The 17,329-nt window shown below is 39.4% G+C and overlaps 1 protein-coding gene across 1 annotated transcript in view; it reads right to left on the bottom strand.

Moving 5' to 3' along the window:
• The window catches only part of SPATA16 (spermatogenesis associated 16), a 177,538-nt gene that overhangs the window by 17,011 nt on the left and 143,198 nt on the right, over positions 1 to 17,329 (bottom strand). Inside the window, exon 9 of the mRNA XM_060766767.2 lies at positions 15,886 to 15,969. Within this exon, the coding sequence (XP_060622750.2) occupies positions 15,886 to 15,969 (84 nt within the window). The remainder of the gene's footprint in view (positions 1 to 15,885; positions 15,970 to 17,329) is intronic.

Consider the following 17,329-nt stretch of genomic DNA (forward strand, 5'->3'; position numbering starts at 1 on the left):
GAGCAAAGCACTCACCACCTGCTGCAATGCAACCTGAGCCCTGCTAAATGCACAATGGAGGACCTCCTTGCAGCAACACCAGAGGCACTCCAAGTGGCCAGATACTGGTCAAAGGGCATTTAATCAACTACCAAGCTTGCAAACTCTGTTTTGTCTGTTTGTTAAAAATTTGTTAAAAATGTAATACAATTGTCTGGTTGATACTGACACAATAAATAAAATAAATAAATTGGCTTTAATTGTTTTTAGCCACCTTGAATTATGTGAGAATACCAGAAGGATGAAATATATTTATGGTGGTCAAAGAAAGAAATATTGGAAACAAAGAGATCACAGAATGGAGATGGAGATGACAACTGTATTGTTGAAGGCTTTCATGGCTGGAATCACTGGGTTGTTGTAGGTTTTTCAGACTGTATGGCCATATTGTAGAATTATTCTCTCCTGATGTTTGGCTTGCATCTATGGCAGGCATCCTCAGAACTTGTGAGATGACAACTGTTTCAGAGATGGGTATATACTGGGATGGTTATATTAAATGTAGAGATCCCACAAAAACCTTGCAGAAACTCTAATCCCCAGATGAAGTTATTATTTTTTTAAAAAACATTTGTGAATGTAATGTTAAATGTCCTTGCTGGCATTTCATCAGTATTTCTGTACCAAGGAATCCCTTTCAAACCTCACAACCTCTTATACTGTTTCCTATACTTCTTTACTCTTCTATAGGTAATCTTGCTATGGTTTAAAAGCTAAAAAGACAATGGTTCCCTTGGATGAAGAAATACTATGAAAACAGTTGGTAGCAGCAGTGATCTTGCTGTTTTGTTTTAGCGATCCTGCAGTGGTGAGAATCCTGCACTCCTTGGGTGTATGTTAACCTCTCTGCATGATGTGACTTTCTAAGTCTAAATTCACAACAAAGATGCTATGAAACCCTGAGTTAAAAATATATTGTGTCATACCTATAAATCTTTTTGTTTCATGCTGAGATGACGAGGTTCCAAGCAATTTAAATGCTCAAATTCAAAATGTATGTTGTCTGAATCACTACACACAACAGTTTCACACACAACTGCTACTGCATTTGTGATAGGAGCCCCTGATCACACAATGGGTTAAACCCTTGTGCTGGCAGGATTGAAGATCAACAGGTAAGAGGTTCAAATCCGGGGAGAGCGTGAATGAGCTCCCTCTGTCAGCTCCAGTTCCACACATGGGGGCATGAGAGAAGCCTCCCACAAGGATGATAAAACATCAAAACATCTGGATGTCCCCTGGGCAACATTGTTGCAGACAGCCAATTCTCTCACACCAGAAGCAACTTGCAGTTTCTTAAGTCGCTCCTGACATGAAAAAAAAAAGTGATAGGTCAAGTTGTATGTTGTTTCAGAGGTTGTTCTTGCATGTGATGTTTTGTTGCTACAAAACACAGTTAAGCATAGCCAGTACTCTTTACTGAGCAGAATGCTGATCTACCAAATAAATGGATACCTTCAGATACAGGAGGAAGTTTCCCTTACTTTAAGAAATGTGCCCTTTTCAGAGGGATGGAAAGCTTTCCCTTTTATCTAGACTTAACATGAGGTTCCCATTCCCAAATTAAAACACTTTGTTGTGTGGCCCTTAAAAAAGGTTTTCATAATGTAATTTATGAAAAAGGAAAATAAGTGAATTTTACATTGAAGCACATGGTTATGTTAAACCAACATTTAATTTGGTATTAAGATAAGGTACCATATATACTCGAGTAAAAGCCGACCTGAATATAAGCCGAGGCATCTAATTTTACCACAAAAACTGGGAAAACTTATTGACTTAAGTATAAGCTGATAGTGGGAAATGCAGCAGCTACTGGTATATTTCAAAATAAAAATAGATGCCAATAAAATTACATTAATTGAGGCATCAGTAGGTTAAATGTTTTGAATATTTACATAAAACTCTAATTTAAGATAAGACTGTCCAACTCTGATTAAATTTTTATTCTAGTCTTCTTCAATGTAAATGTGTTTATGCATCCTTCCAATAATCACCATAGTTTATTTTAACTATATGTTTTGGGGAAAATGCTGTGTGTATATGAATTAGGAAAAATGGGAAAGACTGGCGCTGAGAGAGAATGAGAGGAAGGTGTGTGCTATGTCAAGAGAGGAGAGGAAGGAGAGCTGGGTTGCTGTACGAAGAGGTGAGAGTCCTGGCAGGAAGGCGTATGGCTGAAAGAAGACCTTCTTTCAGCCCCATGTTTTCCCACCAGGACTCTCACCTGAGTATAAGCCGAGAAGGGGCTTTTCAGCCAAAAAAAGAGCTGAAAAACTAGACTTATACTTTAGTATATACAGTACTTCCTGATTGTCAACCCTGCATGCCATGATTTTAAACTGTCCCTAATTGTTATTTTTAAAAACTTGCAAAGTTATATATAGATGATATAGTCATTGCTTTATCTCAGTGTTTCTCAATCTGGGAGTTGGGACCCCTGGGGGGTTGTGAGGGGGTTTCCAGAGGGGTCTCCAAAGACCATCAGGAAACACATATTTCTGATGATCTTAGGGACCCTTATGGCAGAGAAGGCGGAAGATCTTTCTGCCTGCCCTTCTCTTCCTTTTTGGTGTTGGTGAACTACACCTCAAAAACAGCAATCTCCCCCTCAACCCCACCAGTATTCAATGTTGGCCATGTAGGTAGTGTGTCAAGTTTGGTGCAGATCCATTGTGGGCTGAGTTCAGAGTGCTCTATGATTGTAGGTTGTTAACCGCTTTGAGTCGCCTAAGGGCTGAGAAAAGCGGTATATAAATGAAGTAAATAAAATAAATAAACAGGTGAACTATAAATCTCCACAACTACAACTCTCAAATTTCAAGGTCTGCTTTCCCCCAACTCCACCAATGTTCACATCTAGGCATATTGAGTATTCATGCCAAATTTGGTCCAGATCTATCATGGTTTGAGTCTAGTGCTCTCTGGAGATACATGAACTACAACTCCAAAACTCAAGGTCAATACCCACTGAACCCTTCTAGGATTTTCTTTTGGTCATGGGAGTTCTGTGTGCCAAGTTTGGTTCAATTCCATCATTAGTGTTCAGAATGCTCTTTGATTATAGGTGAACTATAAATCCCAGCAACTACAACTCCCAAATGAAAAAATCAACCCCTCCCCCAAGCCTACAGTATTCAAATTTGGGCGTATCGGGTATTTCTGCCAATTTTGGTCCAGTGAATGAAAATACATCCTGTATATCAGGTGTTTACATTACGATTCATAACAGTAGCAAAATTACAGTTATGAAGTAGCAACGAAAATAATGTCATGGTTGGAAGTCACCACAACATTAGGAACTGTATTAAGGGGTCATTAGAAAGGTTGAGAAACACTGTTTTACTTGTTAGGATGAGATTGATTGGTTTTAAAATACATTTATTCTTTCTAAACCTGAATTTATGCATGAAATATAGCGTGACTAGATTTTATGACAATAATTGTCCTATTTTGCTCCTTGCTGGAAATGAATTTCTTTCTCTTTGGTGATCTACAAGTAGCCACCTTAGCAGCTATCTCTGGGTCTTAGGAAATGTAATCCTCCTAAGTTGCTGTGTCTTTTACGGACTGTTAGGCCATGTTCTAGAAGCATTATCTCCTGACGTTTCACCCACATCTATGGCAAGCATCCTCAGGGGTTGTGAGATCCAACAGACCTTACAACCTCTGAGGATGCCTGCCATAGATGTGGGCAAAACATCAGGAGAGAATGCTTCTGGAACATGGCCATACAGCCTGTAAAACTCACAGCAATCCCGTCATTCCTGCCATGGAAGCCTTAGATAGCACAGTAATCCTCGTCCTTCACCCCCAAAATCAGTTCAAGGGCTATAAGGTGCTGTTCTTTCTCTCCCTTCACTTTGTGCGACTGGAACTAGGGAAAAACATTCATTTTTGAAAGACTGCATGTAAGATCTTTGTATCTGTAGAAATTATATTGGAAGCACAAGCAGTGATTTCCAGTGGGTTTGGTTATATCCCAAACTCGTTTGCAACTTGAATGTGCAATTACTGCATGAAATTAACAGTGAATTGATGTGGAAGGGAAAATTGGATGCTAATGTTTATAGTGTAACCTTTTAGCAGAGCAAAATGAAGATTGGCCTAGATCACGTAATTGGCACAAAGTCAGTTTAATAGTATCCCAGTGTACTTTGCAGGCCACCTTTCCACTCCAATATGCGACTTTCATCTCTACAACATTTCACAGATGAAAGCATGGACATTTGTGGTCAAACTCTATTCCGAACTCAAGAACGGAAAACGGAATGTTGGAGGACAGGAAAAGAGATTTAAAGATGGGCTCAAAGCCAACCTTAAAAACTCTGGCATAGACACTGAGAACTGGGAAGCCCTGGCCCTTGAGTGCTCCAGTTTGAGGTCAGCTGTGACCAGCAGTGCTGTAGAATTTGAAGAGGCATGAATGGAGGGCAAAAGAGAAAAATGTGCAAAGAGGAAGGTATGTCAAGCTAACCCCGACCAGGACTGCCTTCCACCTGGAAACCGATGCCCTCACTGGGGAGAAGATGCAGATCAAGAATAGGGCTCCACAGTCACCTACGGACCCACCACCAGGACACTGATCTTGGAGGACCACCATCCTCGAACAACAAGGAATTGCCTAAGTAAGTGTGGTCAAACAACATTAAAGTGTGGCCATGATGGTTGCGATATCAATGTGGATAAACGAAAAAGCTAAGAGACATCATAGCAGTTTGATTTTGCCCAAGCCTACTAGGAAGGACTTTTATTTCCTCTTTGTGTAAACCAAAGAAACAGGCTGGAGGAACTAGACATTCCCAGTGATGTATCCTCTCAAGCAAAAAAGTTGGAACACTTTTATTATTGTATTATCGAATGCTTTCATGGCTGGAATCACTGGGTTGTTGTAGGTTTTTCAGGCTGTATGGCCATGTTCTAGAAGCATTCTCTCCTGACGTTTCGCTTGCATCTATGGCAGGCATCCATAGATATAGGTGAAACGTGAGGAGATAATGCTTCTAGAGCATGGCCATACAGACCGAAAAACCTACAACAACCCACTTTTATTATTTCTGGTTATTTACTTTTTCAGGGGCCTCAACGTACAGAGAGAGAGGAAGGCTATCCCATATTTCTGAACAAACTCTGTCAAGAAAATCTCATGATAGGATCACCCTAGGGTCAGAAATGATCTGAAGGCACAGAAGAATAACAGAGTCTGTGTGTTTGTGTGTGTGTATATATGTGCGTGTGTATGTATGATATATATATTATATATATATGGATATGGCTATAGCTATAGCATAGTCTTTTAAGGCATAAGCATGATTTCCTGCCAATTTTTGCCTGATTTGGGGGTGATTGCAAACCAGCTGTAAAATGTCTTCTAGCCTCACAGAGTCAAACAATACCAAGCTGCCAAAGCATACAAAGATGTCAGAAATAAGCTGATAACTAATTGCAAGTTGGCAAACTGGATCTTACTTTGAGAATAAGGTGGATGTTAACCAATTAATTAAAATAAAAATAATTAGCTGAAATGGCCACCATAAATGACACAATGGCATTGCTGCACACCCTGAATGCATCCTTGTAGTTTACTATATGAAAGGCAGAGAGAGAAAAATTAGTCCCTGACCACAGCTATTCACATTTCTGCTAGATCTAAGTTTACCTGTCAAATGAGTAAAAATCACATGGAAATGTTCACATGGAAAACTTTTCAAGCTGTCCTATTTTCCTATGGGTTTGCTCCATATGCAAAGAGGTAGATGCATGTTTCTATCCAAAGATACGGTGCCTAACAGAAATTCTCCCATTCTGCATGCCCCCTGTTTCAAGAACTATTTGGAAAACAGGCATTGCAGCCGTTATTCTGCTGTTTCAGAAGAAAAGGCTGAATGTTGTGTCATTAAGCACAGCAGATGTTTCTTCTACAACAGCCAAACTGCAAGATGGAATGGCAGTATCAGCACATTTCATTTAATGCACTAATTGCACAGCCTTAAATTGTGGTTATTTTCTTCAGCACGTGCAAATTAATTTGGTCGCAATAAAGACAAAACAGTGAACGTGGATTTGTGATTGTGAGAGATGTTTGTTTCCCCTTTATTTCTCTTTTGAACAGGTGGCAAGAGTTGTGTATTCCTGCAAGGTAGTGTCAAAATCTGTTGGATTGATTTGACCATTCACACAGTGGTTCCCAACCTTTGGTCCTCCAGGTGTTTTGGACTTCAGCGCACAATTCATAACAGTTGGTAAACTGGTTGGGATTTCTGAAAGTTGAAGTCCAAAACACCTGGAGGACCAAAGGTTGGGAACCACTGCATTAACACAAGTATGCTTGAGCCAAAAGAGTTTGGCATCCCTCACCCACACCTGGCATTATCGGTACCTGACCAATTTGTGAGGATGGAACTTTTACACCAACCACTTTGGTGGGAAACAGGCAGGCTCTTAATGTATGCTTACCTATGCTGTCTGAAACCAACTGACTTTGCTCTTTCCCTTCCTTTGTCTTTCAGGGGAATGTGAATGATTTTGAAAATGACCCCTGAGAAGTGGAAACAGGAGTCCCTGCTAAATCCAGCCAACAACAAAAGTGATAAAGGATTTCCTTTTATGAACCTTATTAGTTTAGAAGAATACAAGGTTACCTGGGCTAGCTATGGGTCAAATGTGGCCCAAAGGTGGAAGTTTGGTCCTTCCACAGTGGATACATTTTTAGCAAGCTTGCATGACTGGTTACTCCTTAATAATGCTTCATTAGCTACTGTGGGAAAAAAGTTTTCTAGAAGGGGAAATTGGGACTTTATTGCATTAAGCCGCCATTACATGGCAGTTACATAGTCATATACAATAGGATGAGCACCTTATGTACCACACCTCTCTTCAATTCGCAAAACTGTGGTTCTGCAATCATACTTTCACAATCAATGCACCACCAACTGATGGTCATCAATCCTCTGCTTAAAAACCTCCAGAGAAGGAGACTCCACCATACGAACGGAATGAGACCACTGAACAATATAGATCAGCCATGGACAAACTTCGGCACTCCAGGTGTTTTGGACTTCAACTCCCACAGTTTCCAACAGTCTACCGGTTGGGTTGTTGTAGGTTTTTCAGGCTACATGGCCATGTTCTAGAAGCATTTTCTCCTGACATTTCACCTGCATCTATGGCAGGCAACCTCAGAGGTTGTGAGGTCTGTTGGAAATTAGGAAAATTGCTTTATATATATGTGGAATTTTCAGGGTGGGAGAAAGAACTCTCGGAGGTAGGTGTGTTGGAGGTAGGTGTGAATGTAGCAATTGGCCGCCTTGATTAGCATTTGGTCGCCTGAGAGTTTTTAGATGTGACTTGTTAGTGCCTGGGGGAATCCTTTGTTGAGAGGTGATTAGCTGTCCCTGATTGTTTCTTGTCTGGAGTTTCCTTGTGTTTGGCCCTCCAGGTGTTTTGGACTTCAACTCCCACAATTTCTAAGTGGTTGTTAGGAATTGTAGGAGTTGAAGTCCAAAACACCCGGAGGGCCAAAGTTTGTCCATGCCTGATATAGGTAACATGAATGTTTTTAGACTGTTTGCTATTGACAGGCTTTGCCGTTCAATAGTGATTGGAAGAGGGAGAACGACGGTGGAATGCACACAATGTCACATGAAGGGAACCATCACCAAAGGTGACAGTTCAGCTTCGATGTCTGTTTGCCTGCCTCCTGCAACAAAATCCTTGGACATCCTGTAGGATGAATTGTGGGAGTTGAACACCTGGAGGGCCAAAGTTTGGTCATGCCTGTTGTAGGGAAGAGTGTGATATTTTGAAGGGCCATTTAGTTTCAAATCTGCATACCCCTGAACATTTCACAAATAAAAATGGGGGAAGCATAGACAGACATCATTCCAGTATGCTCAAGATGACCCATAGACTGGAGATCACTGTTTGTTTGTTTTTCCTGAAGGCTACATTGGAAAACCAGCTTGCATGCCAGTGATGGATAACATGAGACCCTGAAATGGTCACCTCATTCCTGCCCTTCTGCTCCTTTCCCCTGGTATCTCCAACCCTTCTCTGCTATGATTTCTTCTCCTGTTCCTATTTTTGACTTACCTCTCTCTCTCTCTTTCCACTCAGTGGGCTGCTGGGTCAAGGGCAGATTATTTTTTGCCAAAGGTCTGCCAAAGGTGTCTTTTTGAAATTAAGTGGCAGGGCACAGGTTACCTATTCTGTTTAGCAACTCCAATCATTGGCTGTCATGTTTATAGTAACCTTGTGAGATAAGTTAACCTGAAAATAACCAGCCCAGCATGGCTGGGTAAACGGGATTTTAACCTTGTTGTCCCAAGTCCTAAATTACCCCCTAATCATTACACAACCCTGACCTCATGCAAGCTATACTCTCATACTGTCTGTCTGGATTATTCAGTGACCAAACAGGATGGGTGTTTGTACAAAGCAGTCATGTAATATAAGTGGAGCACACGTCAAATACCATATGAAGTCTTACTAAAATTACATGATATAGATTAGATAGCTACTTGCACATCATCATAATCATTATTAAAGAAAAATAAAGTGTTTCCCTTCAGGCTGTCCTTTGAGGCTGTTTTGATGTTTATGGCTTTCTTGTTTAATTTGCTTAACTGGTGATTTAATAGTTTTGTTGTTTATGTTGTTTTTAGTAATTTTTCAGTGCTATTTTTTTCTAAGTGATAAAATGCTGCAAAATCCATAGGCAGAGAGCTCATTAAAATTACATATGAAAATAGATATGTATGCAAATGCTAAATGAGAAAGAATTACTATAATTAAAATAGGAAAACAATGCATCCCACTCTAGTAGGGAAGGCTGTGACCAGGAAACTTTCGTGTTCACTTCTTGTTGAGGCTGTGGCTCAAGGACTTTATCACGCCATAGTCTTTTAGAGTCACAATCGTGTTCTTAATGAAAATGGAAACATATTGGCATTGCCTTTCTTTCTTTTGCATCCAAGCTGCAAAGTGCTGGTGAGCAGCTTCAAGGCCACTGTAGCTTTTCTTTTCTATTATTACCTTTGAACCAGATTTACATCCTCCGACTGTTTCAATTTGATAGAGACAACTCCAGTTAATCTAATTAATTCATTTCCATCAGCTTTTAAAACATATTATGTTTTCTTCCCTCCTGCCACATTCCCCTTTTGTCCTCAGCTTAATTCAATTGCTGCAAGCTGAATTAAAAGTGCAAAAGTACTTTGCATTCAATTCACATAAACAGGAAGGAAGAAGAGGAAAGAAAGTGTGGTGTTTTATATTTTGCAGTAGGCTTAGGCAAAAGCAAACTATTGCAGGCTCTCCTAGCTTGTGTCTCCTGCCTCATTAATGACGTCAGCCATCTTGTGCACACTGTAATGATGTCTGTCTATACTTGCCCCGATTTTCATTTGTGAAATGCTCAAGGGTATGCAGATTTGAAACTAAATAACAATTCAAAATATCACACTATTCTCTACAAAATAAGACACAAGGCCATGTAGCCCATTGCTTCTTAAACTGTGATTCCCAACCCCAAATGGGTTCCCCTTAGCTCAATATTTAGGTCGTGTTTTGGCAACTGTAAAGGGTTTCTGAATGTTACCTAGAAATTTCCACAAATCTGTCAGTTGCACTCAACAACAACAACAACAACAACAAAAACCCAATCAGATTGTTTAGCAAACCTTGCAAATAGTGATTTATCTGTAAATGTTTGATTTTTATATACAGTGAAACCTCTACTTAAGAGCATCCCAACTTAAAGCATTTTGACTTAAGAGTTATCGCTCAGCCCAGCTTTTGCTTTGATATAGAAGCTGCATTTTGCATTAAGAGCTAGCACCAGAGGGAGCGCCAATGCCAGAGGACAAGGTTTTAGGGCTTCAAGGGAGCAGCCTCCATGCCTTGTGTTCTTGTCTGCTTTGGGAGATTGCTCTGCTCTTGCGTATAGTATGAAAAAAAATGATGCTTCTACCTCTTCACTTTGTACTTTTTGCTTCCTTGCCACAACTTTGTGCTTCTATTCTTTTAAAGTTGATCTTTCTTTTTTATTGTTCTATGTAAATGTACATTTATATTTCTAAAGTACATTTTCTTATTTAAAAATGCACAACAAAAAATGGGTGGGTGGGTGGGTTAGGGGGGTAGTATGGATTTTACTTTGAGATAAGAGCATTTTACATTAAGAGTCCAGTCATGGAATAAATTAACCTCTAAGTCAAGCTATCACAGTACCTATATGCACTGCTTGACTATCAAGCAAAAAGTGGGAGCTAGAAATAATATCACATGAAAGCTGACTGGCACACAACCTAGGGATCACAACCAGACATCTGCCCTTGTGCTTTGCTACTCTGCTGCTGAATACGCATGACCAGTGTAGAACACATCTCATCATGTTAAAACATTAGATGCGGCTCTTAATGAGACATGGTGCATTATCACAAAATGTCTACGCCCCACAACACTGGAGAAATTATACTATTTAGCCAGTATTGCACCACCTGATACTTGCCAGGAAGTAGCAGCCAGGAATGAAAGGACCAAGGCAGTGACATCTCTGACCCATCCTCTGTTTGAATATCAGCCAGCATGCCGATGATTTAAATCAAGACACAGCTTCCTAAGGTTTACAGAGATACTCGCAGGAACACCTCAGCAAGAGAGATTGCAAAAGTGGCAGCAGGTAAAAACCCAGAACCTTGATCAGTGGCTGAACCAGATGAGAAACTCCCTCCTGGGCGCACGGAAGACTGGGCAACTTGGAGGGCACTGAACAGACTGTGCTCTGGCACCACAAAATGCAGAGCCAATCTTAAGAAATGGGGCTATAAAGTGGAGAACAGCAAATCAGAAACCACTTAATATAATGCAGTCTGAGTTCTGCCACATGCACAATGGAGGAGTTTCTTATAGTGATACCAGAGGCACACGAAGTGGCCAGCTTATGGTCAAAGGAAATGTAGCATAATGCCAACTTTTAAACTTTGCTTGTTGTTTTCAAAAACACATTATAACTGTATTCTCAATTTGCTTCTGACACGATAAATAAAACTACTATATCTATGTGCCCTAGGTCATGTAAAAATTTCTGAGATAGAAAGGGGTCATGAGTGGAGTTTAAGAAATCCTGATCTAGCTACGAAAACTTGTTTTAATATGGTTAGGGATAAAATGTAGTTGAGTGTTATACTGCACATTGAATTCATTAATTCTGCATGGAAACTTAAGACATGGAAATTCTACTGGATACTTTAAACCCAGTTGTCATCAGTGGAGTGTCAATCTGTGTCTTCAATATGGAAGAGAGAGTTTGTGGGAGTAAATAACAAGATCTAGTTAATTTGTGTTTATTCCAGTGCCAATGATTGCATTAATAACACAATGCAATTTGCACTTATTATTTCTAAAACGCTTCTTCGGTGGACTCTCTGAGCAAATGGAAGATCAAATAGTTGACAAAAGCTCAGAAATGGCTTGAGTTTACATTCTTTATCCCTTGAGATGAAAGACAGAGAAGAAAGGGCAGTGTTTGTTTTCTGGATGCTTCCAGGACAAATCACAGTAAGCAAATTATATGCCTAAGAAGGCATCCTGTATATGCATCATGAGCCACCAGTCAATAAAACAAGGCATGATTGCTTTCTTATCTCTTTTAGGTATATGTGTTGTAGGTGCAGTCCGAGGATGATGGTGTATGTAAGTCTCCTGACAAATATTCATTCTAAACAGAGCCAAATTCCTTATTTTTCTCCAACCATACTTAGTTTTAATTAGCTTGAGACACCTTGGTCTTACTTGGCTGAACATAGGAATGCTAGGTTTAATATCTAATGAAGTTTCAGTGCTAATGTAGACCTGAGGGCCTGCATACAAAGGATTCAGAGCTTGGAGATGTTACTTTTTTGTAATGGTGATGGATTATAACTCATAAAATTCTCTCAGGCAGCATGAGTACATTTTTGAAGATATAGGCATTCATCCAGTGAAGTCCTTATGTTATAAATGTCGAGTATCCCTTATTCAAAATGTTTGGGACAAGAAATTAGTTGGGTACCAACCCCCCTTCTCCAATTTTGTAATATTTGCATATACAAACAGTCACCAAGTTACAAATAAGATAAGTTCTGTAGGTTTGTTCTTAAGTTGAATTGTTTTTAAGTTGGAATTCCATTTTAAAGTGTAAATCCAGCCCATATTTTAGTTTTGGATAGTATAGGGAATAGTTAACATCCCTGTGGTGTTTGTTTTGCTGTCTGTGCCCCTGTTCAGAAGATTTCACCTCACTTTCTGTCCCTATGATAATTGGATTATGAAAAATTATGAAAAATTCAGCTTGTTGTGGAAACAAGGATTGGTGGCAAAGCTTCAGTGGAGACACCTTTCCCCCATGATAACTCTTTTGGGAGTGAATTCCCCTTCCTAGGGATAGATTTCTCTCACTTCCTGTGGTCTTGCTCTTAAACTGTGAGTTGTTTGTTAGTCAGATGTTTGTAACTCAAGGACTGCCTGCACATAATATATTGGAGACGGGACACAAGTTAAAACATGATATTCATTTATGCTTTGTGTATACCTTATATACATAGCCTGGAGGTACACTGAAGCATCAGAAAGCAAAAGTGTCACTATCCAGCAAACCAAATGCACAATATTTGATTTTAGAGTATTTTGGAATTCTGAAAAAGGCATGCTTAACATGTATGAGAGCATTGGCACAAGTAGTTACACATTTGCAAAGTTAACACAAAGGTAGTAACCAATAGTACTGTCCCCCGCACCCCAACTATGCATGCCCTGTCACCAGTTGCAAATATATTAGTGGGGTAGTGGCCACAATTCTACAAGTATTCATAGATCCACAATTCCATATCTTATTTTTTTGCATGTATTCATTACCTTTTCTCCCAGGTTAGGATTCAAGATAGCTTCCAAAACAATATGAAGTTAAAATCTCATTTTACCGAAGTTAAAAAACAATTAAATAAAACAATTATTAAAAACAATATTTAAAAACAATACAAATACATTTCAAGTATTACTACAAATGAAAGAGAACAGAGCATGGCATGCCAACTCAAACATATATTATTGCTACATTATTTAATTCTCAAATAATAAAAAAGGCCTTCACTCAAAATAGATCAGGGAGGGAGCAAGCCAGACTTCTCATGGAAAATCTTACATGGTTTGGGTCCAGGTTATCTACAGGATTGTCTTCTCCCATATAATCCACCTCAGACACTGAGGTTCTCTGGGGGGCATCTGCTCCAACCAGTCAGATCCCAATTAGCAACCACAACTCAGAGGACCTTTTCATCAGCCGCCCCAAGGCTGTGGAACGACCTGCCAGAAGAGCTCCGACAGCTAAATGAGCTGTCAGAATTTAAAACAGATAGGAAGGCCTATCTCTTTCAGCAGGCCTACCCAGCCAGTTTTAATCACAAATTTTAAACTTGCGTCTTGTGTTTAATCTTTGTTTTGTATTTTTTAATATGTATTTTGTATATGTTTTAATATGTATATTTTGTACAATGTTTTAGATGATTATGTGTTTTTAGTCATGTTGTAACCTGCCTTGAGCCACGGGGAGAGGCAGGTAAGAAATAAAATTGTTATTAATATTATTATTTGGTTGTGAGTCGGGGAAGAGAAAGGATAGTACAGCTTCATGTGGTGTGCATCTGCCTTTTCCTCCCCCAGGAGCCCAGATCAGGCAAACTATTGCTGAATCATCTGTCTTTTCCCTTTGGTAAGAATCAGTAACAGAAGCTGTGTAGAGGAAGGTTTTTAGACACAGTATAAATGCAATAGATTAGCCTTTTGTGCACTGTCCAAAAAAGGAACAAGCTGCTAATAGGATGTCAACCAATATATGTAAATTAAGGACAACCTTTCCGAGAATATGCCACATGTGCCATACGTCCTTGCTCCTGTATTTTCAAATGTGTACTTTCTCTCTGCCTAAAAATATCACTTGCTAGAGCATGGAAAGGAATTGGAAATAAAGTGTCCTTGAAAACACGAGCCCTCTTTGAGGATTTTCAACCAGATACTGACATTTTCACTTGCTTATTTCACCTACTCTGCTGGTGAAGCCAGAATATGCATACCACAATCTGGGTAATCACTAGCTGTTCTTATTTTGTATCACAACACACAACAGAGAGTGGGTTGTATGTAAACACACAACCACAGTCGGACATTATAAGGCTGAACCTAGGCTTCCTCAGGGCTCATGCCCTGCTAGAGTCACAATGGAGACATTCACAAGCTTTGCTTCCATTAACTCCAATGAATTGACTGACTACACTTTAAATCACCCACTGACAACAGTTCTGTGGACAGTGTAGAAAACATTAAAAACAATGGACAGAGCATAAACTCTAATTAGTGTCAGTGCATAATAAATTCAAGACAAAATTAACATCAAAACAAATGCAGATGGAAAAATCTTATCCTGCCATCACTGCTGGTAAAGTACTCTATTTAAGAATAACTGGAGCTTCCCAATAATTTTATATTACATAGAATATTACATAGAACACGTTGCAATTCTCCAATTGAGAGATTGCTAGTGCAAAAACAACATTTAAAGACTATTTCATTCCAAAAAAGGTCATAAAAGCTAAAGGTAAAGGTTTCCCCTTGACCTTAAGTCTAGTTGTGTCTGACTTGGGGGAGGGGGGTTAGTGGTGGTACTGATCTCAATTTCTAAGCCGAAGAGTCAGAATTATCCGTAGACACCTCCAAGGTCATGTGGCTGTCATGACTGCAAGGAGTGCCGTTACCTTCTCGTCAAAGTGGTATCTATTGATATACTCAAACTTGCATTTTTTAACTGCTAGGTTGGCAGAAGCTGGGGCTAGCAATGGGAGCTCACCCAGACCACAGATTCAAACTACCAACCTTCCAGTCAGCAAGATCTGCAGACTAGCAGTTTAACCCGCTGCACCACTTCAGTCCCAGAAAGGGTAATAGTAGACAGATAACCAACGTTTATAGAAAGGTGTTGCAACTCACTGGGCCTACTATTACCAATAATGGATGTAAGAACACCTATGGTCTATGAACCTGATACTTGGTTCATAGACCATAGAAATCCCCTATCCAACAGGTTTCTCAGTGAAACACAGGATCCAACTCAACAACATATAATCATTTTCCATGCCTTCTGAGCCCAGAAGTACTGTAACCAATCATAACTATGGTCAATAGAAACAACCAACTTCACAGTAGTTTAGTTTAGGAAGTGTGTCTTCAAACCTGTTCATGAAATGAGCTTGCTTTCATTAGACATAATGAAAAATAGCAACTGTTCATAGTTCAGATAACATGCTTAGCTTTGGTTAATGTGAAAGGAAAACATAATTTTCTAATTTATACAATCACAGTACCACAGTTTAGAGTTTGAATGAGATGGTAGACAGAAAACAGAACTTTTCAATTCCTTTTTTTCATCTGTGAAGTATCAACTATATTCATACTTCTCTGACTGCAGTTATTGTAAAAGTTCATTGCTGTTCTTCGCAAAACTGCTTGATTCCCGTACACTGGTATATTTTGGAGGACTGTCCTCGTCACAATTAATGCTATAACTGTAGGTAAATATCTACCTTGCTGGGCCTTACAGCAAAGGAACTAACAAGAAGAGAGCATGTTGATGCAAGAGACAAGGCTCTTCACAAGCTCTTAATTCTCCAAATCAAGAGTTCCTGATAGTAATGTGACAAACACTTGCAAACCCTTTGTAAGAAGTGTGACCCCTGAGAAAGACCTTTACTTCTCAGCAAACACTATATCTGCTCTGTCTGCAGCGACAATTTCTTCTTTTACTGCTCTTTTTTTTACCTTTTCTATTTTATTCCAGACACGCTCTTTATCGCTTTTCCTTCCTTCGAGGGTGTCCATGGCATCTGCCATTAGTGACTGCAGCTGTGACACCAAGATAAAAATTATCAGAATGGAATTCACACAGAAATAACTTCTCTAAATACACAGATTAAAACCTAATTAAAAAATCATTTGTACGCTGATGATTTTATTGCTCATCTTTCACACAATATGCACCACTACTGCTTGGGAGGGGTGGGTTGTGGTTGTGTGTGTGTTATCCACATTTTTCTTGTGTTATTGTGGGGTGAATAATGCCCAATGAAAAGGAAACTTTCACTGGAAAATGGGTACAGTTGGCTCTCTATATCAACCATGCATGGGTTAAATATATATATATTAAAAATTCAAAAAGCAAATCTTGATCTTTTATTTCATATAAAGGATATAATTTTATTGTACCATTGTATACAATGGGACTTGAGCATCCATTGATTTTGGGTCCACTTGAGAGTCCTGGAACCAAACCACAGTGGATATCAAGAGCCCAGTGTACTTTTAGAATATAGATTTGCATTATTTACCTTTCTGAATGCTTCTCCCTCTGTGAACTATCATGAAGAATAAGATCTTTAAGGAGCCCCTGCTCTCGGTCCCACCACCGTCACAGGCACGTTTGTCGGGGACAAGAGAGGGGGCCTTCTCAGTGATTGCCCCCTGGCTATCAAACTCCCTTCCTGGTGAAACTAGATCAGCACCCTCCTTCCTGTCCTTCAGAAAGATAGTAAAAACATGACTGAGAGACCAAGCCTTTGGGGCAATGCAATGAGGCAATAATAGTAAACCTACTCTGCTGACTGGAGCCAGTGTGGTGTTTTGAGATGGTTTTAAACAACTGATTTAAAGTAGATATAACTGTTTTAAATGTTTGTGTATATTTATAGTTCTTTTATGTTCTGTGATGGAATGCGATGCTCTGCCCTGAGTCCTCTTTGGGATGAGAAGGATGGAATATAAATGTTTAAATAAATAAATAACAGGTTTGCAGCTATTGCCTAGTATTAATATAGAGCTTCAACAATGAAGAGTTAAACACATTTTAAAGTCACATGCATTTCAGTTTGAAACCAAGACCAGAGTTAAATTTCTTCAGCTGAAATTAACAAGGAAGTCAAAGTGTGTAAAAGACTGGATTTTGCCTATTAAAAATGAACAGAAAATCGCAATATACCTTTTAAATCCCAGAGGCACTCAAGGTGATTCGGAAAAAGTATTGAACAATTATAAAAGTAACCCATATTAATTATTGCTTGGGAAAACCCTAAGGAACAAGCTGCACTTGCCAGCTGAGTATAGAAAAAGTGAGATCAGATTGCCAGATGTACAGACATCATGAGCCCCACTGCTGTGGGTTTTTAAAAACACAAATGATCCCTGTAGAGAGTATAGCAGGTGATTTATG

The sequence above is a fragment of the Anolis sagrei genome, chromosome 3 (genome assembly GCF_037176765.1).
Source record: "Anolis sagrei isolate rAnoSag1 chromosome 3, rAnoSag1.mat, whole genome shotgun sequence".
Taxonomy (NCBI): domain Eukaryota; kingdom Metazoa; phylum Chordata; class Lepidosauria; order Squamata; family Dactyloidae; genus Anolis; species Anolis sagrei.